General features: G+C 39.2%; 3 protein-coding genes across 5 annotated transcripts in view; all 3 read right to left on the bottom strand.

Moving 5' to 3' along the window:
- Window positions 1-630, bottom strand: part of hipk3a (homeodomain interacting protein kinase 3a) — a 31,280-nt gene extending 30,650 nt beyond the window's left edge. For all 3 annotated transcript variants that reach the window (XM_080842693.1, XM_080842694.1, XM_080842695.1), the window contains exon 1: window positions 249-630. In XM_080842693.1, the coding sequence (XP_080698819.1) occupies window positions 249-324 (76 nt within the window). In that variant the 5' untranslated portion in view covers window positions 325-630. The remainder of the gene's footprint in view (window positions 1-248) is intronic.
- A 2,383-nt stretch (window positions 631-3,013) lies between these two features.
- Window positions 3,014-7,493, bottom strand: tcp11l1 (t-complex 11, testis-specific-like 1; the record flags this gene model as incomplete). The annotated part of the gene is made up of 10 exons (XM_080841767.1): window positions 7,284-7,493; window positions 6,292-6,472; window positions 5,756-5,888; window positions 5,453-5,573; window positions 4,947-5,167; window positions 4,595-4,731; window positions 4,281-4,456; window positions 3,928-4,109; window positions 3,622-3,794; window positions 3,014-3,237 (listed from the first exon to the last, which is right to left on the bottom strand). The coding sequence occupies exons 2-10, from the start codon at window positions 6,446-6,448 to the stop codon at window positions 3,014-3,016; spliced, it is 1,524 nt and encodes a 507-aa protein (XP_080697893.1). The 5' UTR covers window positions 6,449-6,472; window positions 7,284-7,493.
- A 770-nt stretch (window positions 7,494-8,263) lies between these two features.
- On the bottom strand, window positions 8,264-11,354 carry LOC308368537 (DEP domain-containing protein 7-like; the record flags this gene model as incomplete). Its single annotated transcript, XM_080842732.1, has 9 exons — window positions 8,264-8,469; window positions 8,555-8,633; window positions 8,719-8,844; window positions 9,023-9,165; window positions 9,514-9,752; window positions 9,928-10,120; window positions 10,255-10,379; window positions 10,620-11,034; window positions 11,279-11,354. 9 exons carry the CDS (start codon window positions 11,352-11,354, stop codon window positions 8,264-8,266), a joined length of 1,602 nt encoding a protein of 533 aa, XP_080698858.1.
- Window positions 11,355-12,563: the final 1,209 nt, after the last annotated feature.

Here is a 12,563-nt window from a genome sequence, read left to right as displayed (position 1 = left end):
CAACTGCTTGTTCATTGATATCATAAACCGCACACTACTTCCGTTCGCTTCCAGTTAAGAAAGCAATTCTTGCGAACACAACTTCATAGATAGTTGGCTAGCCAGTAAACTGTTAGCCAATGTTAGCTGGCTAGCCATAACTTACGGTGTTGTCCTAGTAAACGGAAAATGCATTTAGCCATCAACGATAACCTAATTTCATTCGCATGGTATATCATTATTTTACATAAATAAGATACACTACGTACCTTTACAGGCCGTTGAGATGGTCTGAACTCCAGTCTTCTCTGAACATGTTCTGGAGTTAATTTTCACCCACACCATGCTCAGAACGCTTGCCTTGCTGCCATCTTGTCCTCCTGGACAACAGCGGAGACATCAGCGTCGAAAAATCACAAACCCAACACATTTTTAACTTCGTTTAACTTGCATTTACAGCCTTGGGGAGAATAATCACAGAGCCCATGGCGTAATTAAAGACCCATGGTTTCGAAATATGCTCTTCCAGTTTTTGCTGATGGGGAGAAAAGCCCCATATTTACACTCTGAAAAGACTGAGAGCCCAAACACAATCCTCCGCCTGTTTGCGTCTACCACTTTCCTGGTTAATGTGCACAGACACAGCGTAGCGGCCGGGTTTGCTTCGCTGACTGGCTAGCTAGCTAGCACGCTACGTTTCACCGTACAACTTCAGTGTTAGTTGCTCCCACCCAAGATAAAACCTTTGGTTCCCACCCACGTTAACCGGGGAGCATAACTGTACCATCAGCATACCACGTCAACTTTAGGCTCCAATGCAACGTGATTTAAGTGTGAAATTATTGCAAGTACATATATTTTCCTGTGTACATGTCAAATACATGTGGGTATGTCAAATACTTAAGTGTAAGTTGTCCCGTTTCGGAATTAGACGTACCGGTGTTTGAAGGAAATGGCAACAGGTGTGGAGTACCACAAGCAGCCAACTGTTGCTAACCCATGAAGATAGATAACAAATGCCAATCAATTTTATGGCATACTATTTGATTGCATGCGTATATCGTTACACTTTTCAACATAATTTGTGTTTGTATGTCTTTGTGAGTGTTGCATATGATTAACAAATTGTATTTTACATTGTTTTTATAGAGTTTAACGGAAACCTATTTTTCAATATCAGATATGAATCTACAAGTGAGAGTAAAATCAAGTGAATTTTGTCAAGTAATTATTTAAAGAAAACATATTTTATGAGCACTTTGCATGTAGCTTGAGGGTATTAAGTTAAAATAGCCTCAATATTTAGTTTCAGTGGTCCCCATACCACTAAAGGTAAATATCGGTCTATTAGATAATTCTCAATACACATGCACACTGGTTTGTTCGTCTCATAAAGTTTCAGTTTCAGTTCCCTACCTCTGTGAATTGAGGAATCAACTTTCGACGTAGTTTATGAATATAAAACGCATTGTTTTAATTAGATAGCATTTGCCATCAAGAAAAAACAATGTCGCCCTTAGATTCAGCTCTGAAACCTGTGACTTACCAGGATTTGTTATTTTAAGAAATTGATAATATCTCTTAGTCACAATAAGAGACTCCAGTGAACGTTTTCGAGGGGGTTTCATGGGCCAAAAGCATGGAGTAAACAGCAAACACACAAATAAAAATAGCACAAAAAGTAAGGAAATACGTGTTTGGTAGATTATTTCTTTGTTGTAACAATGCTTCTTGGCAATAAATCTTCATATTGCCAAGAAGCATTGTTACAACAAAGAATCTATCAAACAAATGTCCTTACTTTCTTGTGCTATGTTTATAATTCCATATATCTCTAATAATCGTATTAAGCTCAATAGTACAACTGCCAGTCCCCTTTTTTTATCAGTAAAGTACACTTTGATCCATTAACGTTGTAGAATTCTGCGTGGTTGCCATCTAGTGTTCAAAATATTAACTGCACATTTACATTTACCTGATCTTGCAAAATCAAAAACAGACCCATCTACAAATACCTACATTTTCCAAATGTTTCAGACAACTTGATAATGTTGCAGACATATTTATTTGGATGAAGCGTTTAGTTTAAATGGCAGTTTACAGTGTGTATTATAGTAGTGATAACAGTTGATGATACCCAGAAATTAGTCAAATAAAAGAAGCACGCAGTGCTCACTTTATCATTTAATGTTAATCTTTAAATAACAAGTTCAAAAATAACTACATATTCAAGAATTAAAAATGAATACAAAAGATGGTTTAAAAACCAACATAAAATAATTTGCTTAAAAAATGTTATAGAGAAAAAGTGCTGCTTAGAGGATTGGGGGGGGGATATATAAATAAATAAAATAACAGAAAAACACTGGTACACTAAATCTGCTGACGATTCAAGTCATTTTCTTGTCCAACTATTTCCATCCTAAATGTATATGCTGTGCAACAGATTGCATTGATTTCCAATAGCCCAATAAAACTGCAGTCTGACCACTAATCGCATGCCTATAAAGACAATGTGAGATGAGCACAGAGTAACAAGAAAACCAAATGATTCTGGGGGTGCCAGCAGTGAGAAAATATTGGTACCATTATTTACATATCACACAGGAAGTTGAACATTTGGTGCAGCTATTATGTCATCTCTCATGGCATTGAAAGACAAGCTGAACTTAAAACTGAAGATGGACAACAGCAAAGCATGCTAAGGCACCAGTCAATAATGTCAATACCTTTCCCCCCCTGTAAATCGCTAATACAAATCTTCAATTCCTCCTACTCACCTGAATTTCCAAACAATCAAACATTTCAAAATACCTTTTCAAAAAATCAAGAATAAGGAATGTTACATTTCACCTGTCCATTTGGTTGCAAGTGCATTACGAATTATAAGCATTTTTAAGAGTGCATTTTAAGAGGAGGCAATGCAGGTGGGTTTCTTTATTTAGTATTTTTGCTGTCACACTGGCAAGACTCCATACCTACAGTATAGCTAGAGGGAAAATGGCTGCTGGGATATAAGTGAAGGGCTTTATACTCAGGTCTCAATGTTTGCATTTTCCTCATCTGTCAAGATGGCCTGGAGGAGATCCTGGTAGAAAGGAGAGTAGACCAGTTTGTTGAAGTTCACCAGACGCCCAAGCCGGACAGCAATATCTTCCAGCTCTTTACTGATGGGTGCAAGACCCCCCGGCAAGGCTACAGGACTCCTGTGGGGATTCGACTCCAGAAAAGCCAGCAGATAGGTCTGTATGCGAGAGTCTGTGGAGAGAGAGTCAGGTGTAAAGATGTAATGTATGTATGAAAGACATATGCAACTGATGAACAAGGGATTTGAATAATAGTCAGTGTGGTCCAGACCTTTAGTCCTGTGTATGATCAATCTTTGTTTGTTGTCTCAAAGGCCACAATAAATTATTTGACCAATCGATTGTAAAATCTAAAGAGAGATTTGTTTGGTCTGAATATAGCCTATAATTTAAACTCAATAGCCATATCCTCTTTGACATGATTTGGCCATTTCAGGAAATTCAAATTCATTATTTTTAAGGTCTGTTCAGGTCTGCCTTATGAAGTCTTTTTTCTTCCTCTAATTTATAATGTTCATACTTTTTGAAAATCTCTATAACACAGGCATATGCGCACCTATAAGCCTTAAAATAGGGTTGTCAGGGCAGCTGACTGCAGCAATCTGGCCTTTCAAAGCACTTTGCCGATCCCTGGCAAAAGGAGAGAAAGCGTGCTTTGACAAGCACTCCTCTAGCTCCACACACATCCGCTCCCCTATGGTTGCGAAGGCCTCCTCTGCATTAAATGAGCTGTAAAACAAAGACATCTTTATGAAATCACATTACGGAACATGTCACCGATGCACAAAATACTATATTGTTCAAGGCAAGATATCTGTGACAAATTGCTTTTTTTTTTTTTACGGATATGCATTTGTCTTACGGTGTATGCCTGTCTGCTAACAGCACTCTGACAGTATTCTTCAGACGGTCCATGAGGCCTGGCAGGCCTGAGATGGCATCCCCAGCACTATTGTACACGATCAACAGCACTGATGCCACTGTTGTTAACTGCTCCAACTCCAGCTGCATTTCCTGGAATCGTACCTGGTCCATGAGCATTGTCTTTAGGGATGAAAGGGAGCAAGGGAGTCGGGAAATTGAGTAAGACAGACAGAGGAGCCATTGAGTCCTTATGCTATTTTTTATTAGATAAATGTATATTCCTTTGTGCATATATATTACACTTTAATCCCAGCATGCATTTTTAAATGCATGTGTGCATGTTTGACAAACCTCAGGAAAGGGAGCAGCAGAATGGTCCCACTTGAGCAGACACAGATAAGCATGATTGTGTACAGACAAGTGTCCTGCCCCTGCCGCTGCCCCTGCCCCTGCCACTTTGCTTTGCTCCTTTCCATTTATCAGGGAATTTGCGTCTTCAAGCCATTTTCTGGTCAAATCCAATGCATCTGAAAAGCAACCAGTCTCTGTGTTATTGTTTCAATCACGGCGGTTCAACTTCAGGTCTGTGATGCTGAGCGGTTCTATCCAATTAGTTCTAATGTGGTGGGTCATGATGCCCCAGCTATTAATGTCATGTTGCTTACTTGGCTGTTTTTCAAGAAAATCCTGAAATTTTCTCCTTTCATACTCAACGGAGTGCTGAAGTAAATGTGGACGGATGCTTTTGACTGCAAAATTTGCCATGTCGATTTTCATCTTATCCAGAACTGAAAATATTGCCCTGGAATAGGAGCATATATTTAATTAAGCAACCAGAAGACTTATGTACAAGCATCGGTTAACATAGCAAAAATAATAATAACTTGTATGATGATTGCCATCTATTTTCTAGTTCAAATATTAGATTATGGAACTAGCTTTAACAATTGGCCATGTACTAACACATCCATCTCTGCACCTTAACCTTAAGAGAAAAGGCAACAGTGGCTTTCTTACTTTAAGAGTGGCACAGTATCTGTGATGTCATGCAGTTTCTTGACCTCCTCATCTCTTAAGGGTGCACAGAGGGATCCCATCATGCCGATGATGAACTGAGCCACCCTGCCAATGTCCAGAGCTCCATTCTCAGCCTGCTGCTGGATGAGAGAAAGATCCAGCGTCTCCTCTATCTGCCCCCGCAGACGGCCATGACTCGGCAGAAGGAACGACAGCAGAGTCTGGCATGGCAGAGGAGAGAACCACAGCTTAACCTTTTCAACCAGGGTATGTTCAGTGTGCAAGTCTAGGGTTGACAGTTAGGTAAATCTTCCCCCTCATAGTTGTGTCAAGTATTATGTGCAATATTTAACAACTGGACAGAAAGACACACATACAAGTACCAATTTAAGTGATACTCAGCAGCTACCTTCTTTTGTTGTGACACTGAATGATAATAATAATAATAATAAAAATAATACTCAAATAAACAGAAGTGGTAGAAGAGGTTACATGTATACTCCTACCTCTTTGATCTCCCCAACCAGCTTGACTGCATGATCGTACATGGGCGGATCTTCACTCATCTGTGCTTCAAAACAATCCCAGAATGCCTTGTGCATGATGTCCTTTACTCTTTTTTCCAAGCTGTTAGTATAGAAACAACTATTTTCATTTTCATGATTGCACCCTTAGGAAAAAAAGATTGCATCACAAGCCTCTTGGTTGAAGGGTCACAAGCAGTCACACAGCCTACACATTTAACCAATCCAAAAAGCTGGGCTAGTTCAAATGAATTATGCACAACTTGGTCCATTCACAGCACTCACCTTCCTTCAGCTGGTTCAGGAGGTTTCAATTGAAAGGTTCCATCCACCACAATCTCGTGAGCAAGTGCCATGTTAGTGACTCCTTTGGCAGTCTCCATGAGCTCCTCAACGGATACAAACATGGGAGGGCTAGCTATAAAAAGTTGGACAACATCATGTAATTTCCCTTATCAAGTTAGAAGTCCAGATTAAAGAATGAAACCTAACTGAGACTGAAAATATCTTTAAATAAAATCAACACCCATTGGAGTGGACCAACTAAGTGTTTTTAAATCCACAACACATTTGATCAGTGGACTAAAGCCTACTATCCTTTGAGGTATGGACAAAAAATAAAGCATCCCAGTTTGGGCTAAGGCTGTATATGCATCAGTATAATCAGTCCATTCTCTGCAGCAGCTGACACAGTACACTTAAATGTTAAAAATCTGGAATGATGAAAAGCACATCTGTCCAATAGTAATATAATGTATGGTGGTTAAAATGCATACCTGCCAATTACAGAAATACCTTCAAATTACTGGGCTAAAACTTACACTGAGGAGTCATTCTGTGTGGACTTGGTGTGTTTCTCCTCATCCGTTTCTGTTCTAGCTCTTTAGCAGCATCAGTCTCGTCTGTAATGCCCCCCGAGTCTCTTGAATCTGGTTGATTGTCTTCTTCATTAGAGGGCTGATCGGATTCCTTTGGCATTTCAAAGTCAGCACTGATTTGATCCTTAAAACGGACAAAAACACTCAAATTGTTACAATATAACAACATCTAAACAACCCAAGCAGTTCCATATTGTTACATTAGAGCTTTATTTGCCTAATTTTAAATGCTTTCTGAATGAAATTTCTTCACATTACTTTTTAAATTAAAAATAAGTTGTCTTTCATCTTTTAATATATGGGCTACGTCATTTGTTCAGGACCTCATATAGTGTCAGTAAACTCAGCCATGCTCTAGATAGGTTGGGGATTTGGATAGTAATGCCATGTCATCATGGAAGACAAATACAAAAGAAAACACTGGAAAACAATAGCTGAGCACGGTTAACGTTAGGTAATGACTAACAGCACTGAGTCGAGCTCCAGCATCTTCTTTTTTATTACGTAACTGCTGACTTCATTCCCTAGGCTCACTGGTCGATCATAATCACCCACAAATTAGCGTTATCATAACGTTAACGTTTACATATTATGTTAGAAAACGTTGGTAGCATCATGTACTATAGTCGACGCTTTTTTTGCCGGAGTGTCATGATTTTGCAAAGGCCACACAATAGGTCACATGCTGGGGATTTGCAAAGGTAATAGTACCGCTGCCATTCAGACCACATTAGCTAGAATAACTCAGCATCATCCAGATAGGAAACCAAGAGATGGGCTTGCAGGCTCATCTAGCTAGCTAGCTTGCTAATAACATGCGACCACCTACATGCTACCAAACATGAGTGGCCTACAGTAAGACACAAATTAGTTATAGGTTTCTTTTCACCCTGACAAGGCGGTTATCACTAGGCGTAAACTGTAATTATAGTTACCTGATGGGGCGTAATATGAGCCACAAGAAAGCGCGAATATCCGAGAATGGCGTCCTGGAACGTTGTTTATCAAGGATATCCAAGAGGTTTTCTAAGTACCTGGCTTGCTAGCTAACGTTACTCGAGGTGGTTATATTTACTGAAGTTTTGAACAGTACGACGATGTAGTTTTTTAAACAGAATAGTTAGGAAATCAAGAACAATACAAAACTACAGCTCCCAAAAAGTGCAAAGAGATTTTAGCTCCGCCTATGTCAAATCTGTGGAACTGGGCGGCTCACACCCACATTTCAGTCCTGGTCGCAACACACACCGAGAGTTAGAGCCCCAATGCATCCATTGCAGTCAAATGTTTTTATTTATTTCTAATAGTCATATGTTTGTTAGACCAGAAACAAACAAAACAGCATGCATCGAAATAGTTTTGTTTATAACATGTAGGCCTTACAATAATCCTTTTATTTGTAAACACTGCTAATCCACGGTTGATTTTAAGAGTGTTGACGCAGTTTCCTAGCCTGACGATGTCATACTCAGACCAAAAATGTTGTGGGCGGAGTTCGGGCTGGTATCCAGGCTAGCAGTTTCCTTCAGCAATTCAAATTTAGATACGAGTGTCATTTCTACTCGGTAGGTGGCGATATCGCACTATTACAACTGACCAAGGCTGAAACATTTGTATCTTATGCTGATTGTATTTCACATGCAATATGGATATGGAAAGACACTATTCTGGAAATTCAAAAACGGTTTTCCTAGTTTGGTGACCAAATCCCCTTTGCCTTTCCTTATATTCACCACATAAAAAAAAAAAGAATTTTAAACAGGTAGCAATAGATCTTGACATTTATTTGACCAGTCATTTCAAAAGACTAGAATAAAATATATACATACATAAAGACATTAAACACATTTTATTAGGCTTCATGTTAAGTCATTTCCATACAACTGCCAAAGCCCTCATCACAAGACACTACAATTTATAGGACACTGATTATGCTAGACATTCTTGGCCCGAAATATTCAGCAAATATCTCTGGGTGACCTTGATAAAATTTGGCAAACAGGCGCTTTTTATCTTTTTGTGTATACTTTGAGTCCTCATCAATTGTCTTGAGCAACTGAAGTAACTCAAAATTTGTTGATTGCTGAACAGGTTCTGGTTTATGAAGGCAGAAGTTCGGGCCTTGAGGGGGGGTAAGGAGGTAGAGCTGTCAAGGTACAACAAAAACGAACACGCAATAGTTAATCAACAAAGAAAAGCTCATTACCTGAAAAGGTGTCCGTAACCTTCCCTTGTTGAATTCTAGCTAGTTTTTCACTAACCAGCTTGTGCAAATATCCTGGGATCTGCAGGGTTGAAAAAAAAAAAAAAAAAATCATAATCCTCCTCCTCCTCCTCCTCCTCCTCCTCCACCAGTTATAAAAAAAGTACCTGGAAAACGGCATCATGATTGTCCATAATGAACTGGACCAAGAGGTCAGCCCTGTCTTTTGACAGACATCTGTAGTTAACGATTGCCTTGGAAAATGTCCTTTTCACAATAATTCTGTTCTCCAACTGAAAGGTTTTACACATGTTAAGTACATGATCATCCTTAAACACAAATACATTCAGAAAAATATCAAAATAAAAACACGGTAATGCATAAAATGATCTGAATTAGTCTCAGTGGTTTAGTTCATCCTGATTTAACAGGAAACCTCTGGAAACCTCCTAGTGAAGACAACATCCTTACCTCCTTATGCAACTTCATGGCTTGTGGGTCAGCAGCCAAAGCCATGAAAGAAAGTAATTTTTGGAGCTGATCCCGTCTTTCCACAGGCAGGAGCTTCAAACCAAGTTGAATGACCTCAAGAGCCAGTTTGAGATTCCCATTCTCTACATAAAAAGCAGCCACTCAAAAGAATGTTTGCAAAATGCAACAAACGCTACCTACAATATGTGGCAAAATTAGTGCATGCTATAGTCTACTTCACTGATTATGGTTATTATCATTTTTTTATGAAAAAACCTTTATCCCTGTGAAATGGGGATTTATTTCTGTTGCTAATGGTCATATCATATTGATTCAAAGGGGATCCATTCTTTACAATAGGAATCAAGTTGGGGAAATACAAAATCAGTAATGGTTGCTGAATGCCCTTGCTTAGCAACTGCCATGAAACTAGAATAAGGACAGTCACTCTGAAAAACAATCGTATAGTGAGCACAGCAAGGCAAACTCACCAAGATGTTCAATGAGAACTGTGCAGACTTCTCCCATGTAGTAACCAAGCAGAGGAGAGCAGTCAGGTTGGCCATAATGTTTGCCAAGAGCATCAAAAAGCAGACGTTTGCACTGCATTGTGCTAACACCCTTGTTCAACTCATCATATGTTACAGGGAGTTCACGGCTCACCTTCACCACCAGCTGGTTTGGCAAGAACTCCATTGAATCTAGTGCTGCTGACAGCCACTCATCAGTCCTACATTCAGACACAGCAAGAAGTTATTCACCAAGAACATTCTTAAAAGGAAAACATCTCCTGCATTTCCAAAATATTAGTTATTTTCAGTACATGCCTACACATTCGAGATTTATGACAGCAATATTTGCATCAATGGTGCCTTCAAATGCATAGAAAATAAAGAAAAACATACTGAGAGTCCCTAAAGGACTTTAGAATCTCCCAGTCAAGGTAGCTGCTGTTGTGCAGTGACTCTAGGTCATCATCCACACTGTAAGATCGCTGCAAGGAATTATCTTTGGCCTCCAACAGGCTCTCAAGGAAGGGAAGCTCTAGGATCTGCATTAGACGCAGTAGTGTCTGCTCCTGCCACACCTCACTGACCACTGCATGTGAGAAAAAAACGATTACTAAGGCAACATATTATGGCTGTCTATACAAACCACTGGGTATTGTTACTGTAGAGCAAATTCAAGTTTGAACTTGTTAGAAGCCGACATGCAAACATAATGGAGCTTACATGAGTGTGGCAAAGCATTCGTTGTGGCTTGTGGGCTGCTTGACCTTAATGTGGCCTTTTTAACACAGTCGCCTTGAGTGGTGATTGGCCTCATAGGTGTGCTATGAGCAAGCACTTCCATCTCTCTATATTTCATTTAAAAACAAGATTACAGAATTGAAGTGTAACATACAGCTTTTCCAGAAATGTCAACATTTGTCCAAATGAAGTCAGTCTGGTTCCAGATTACAAACTTCCCAGTTAATTCGCCAGCTTGCTTAAGGCAAACTGTGTAACTGAAATTAACAAAGACAAAAAAAAATCTTAAATGGTCATATTTAAAGACAAAAAATATTTTAAGAGGATAACAAAATAGAAAAACATACCCTTTATCAGGCAAATCAAAACTCATTTTAGTAAAGGGGGAAATGACTGTATTTTCAAGCTTGTTCAGTACAGCATCCTCAGTGCTCACAAATCTGTAGAGGCTGCAGTTAGCATCTTGGAAACGGTTACTTTTTTTGTCCTTGTCAAACGCCCCACTTCTCACTGCTTCAATCACCTCGCAGTCCATGAGAGCTTGGCAAACACGCACTGCCTTAGATCGAGGGAAGTCAAGGCCCTCCAAATAGATATTCTGGAAGTGAGTCTGGATGACATCCACAGCATCAGAACCTAAAAAGCATTTTTTGTAGGCTCGGAGACGATGCCACCGTTGCTCCACTTGAACTTGTTCTTTTAGGTGAGATACAATACTGCTCCATTGGAACCGTGTTTGCTCGGTGTTGCCAATTTTTGAGACTGAAAAAATAATAATAATAAAAAAAAAAAAAATAAAAAAAAAACACAAGACTAGCCTTTAATTGTCCAAACAATGACATTATTACTGCTAAATGGAGAAATGCAAGTGTACAAAGGTGAGGTGATCTTTAACGGTAGCTTATGTGAAATTAACCTCAGGCTAGCAACTAAATAATAGTAGGCTAATACGTAACACGGTTCATCAGGGATCAAATACATCAAAAGTAATTAGGACTGATAATACCTCGAGGAAGATGCATAGGACTGTACAGCTTCCCCTTCAGATTTAAGGCAGCGGCTCTTTCCTGAATTGTCGTCATTGCCTATTTTTGCCTCAACGAAAAATGTGTTTGTTTAGGCCCAGGGAATGTGCACTTTTTAACACCTCTCACTTGTGACGTTACACCATAACAACCTGATTAAGGCTGAGTTGGATCACCTGGGTACGGTCAATTGGATCACCTGGTCCAACAAAGCACTGCTTAGGTTATGTTTTTTTTTTTTTACAAACACGCCTTGTTTGACTAACATCCTTCTTTCATTCATTTAATTGAAAATTCCAATAGCTGTGAAACGAGGAAGCATTCTTCCTTAAGAATCTCAGGGCCTTCGAAAAGTAAAACACATTTTTGTGATTTTCTCCCCGCTAGGTGGTGACACTGCGTCAGAAATGCGATGTCGATATTGACATCGGACTCTGAAGGGAGAAAGACACTCGTCATCTTCTCAATAAGAAATGTAATGGCCTAAAATATACAGTATTACAGTTATGTCTTTTAATTACCTCAGTCTGCCCTTAGATTAAACACATCCCGGGGGTACGTGACACCTCTCATGACTCATGCCCTCCCGCGTGGACAGAATACTGGAAAGGGATGCTTCACTTAGCCTGCAGCTAGATTAGCTGTGATAGGAAGTTATTTTTGGAACTTACTTTTTTCTGACTATGAATGTTATTGTCAGTAGACTATGAATTCATGCTCATGTAATCTCGTCATTTTAATTTTCTGAAGGACAATATCAGTCAATCACAACATTTTCAAGACTGGCTGTGAGATGGTAAGTAGCGTTAAGCTTACAAACTGAGTAACTGAACTGTTATCATACTTATATCATAATGTATGCTAACTTCACTTTGTAACGTTAGCATGAATGGAAACTAGTGAGTGGGATCCAGTTTACGTTAAGTTAACGTTAGTTTATTGATAGCCAGCTATGACTGCAGCTTACATTTGTTTTATACCATTATCAGCATTGTTTCAGCTTGTAATAGTAATAGCAATTGTAATAGTGATGATATATTTTTTCTTTGACATTGTCGTGGTATTTTTTTTTTACTGATAATGTATTCCGGTACATTTAGTATGTAATTAAAGGTGTCTAACTCTGTCTCCAATACGTGTAACATCAGGTCTAGATGATGTGTCTGCGCAAACGGCCTAGCTGCATCTTGTAAAACAGGCAGTTCTACAGCCTTTTCATAACATATGGAAAGTAATCCAGACCCATCGTGGACCGGAGTTGTCCAT

The sequence above is a fragment of the Sprattus sprattus genome, assembly GCF_963457725.1.
Source record: "Sprattus sprattus genome assembly, chromosome: 7".
In the NCBI taxonomy this organism is placed as follows: domain Eukaryota; kingdom Metazoa; phylum Chordata; class Actinopteri; order Clupeiformes; family Clupeidae; genus Sprattus; species Sprattus sprattus.
The sequence above is the reverse complement of the archived record's forward strand: the minus strand, read 5'-3'. Positions and strand labels throughout refer to the sequence as shown.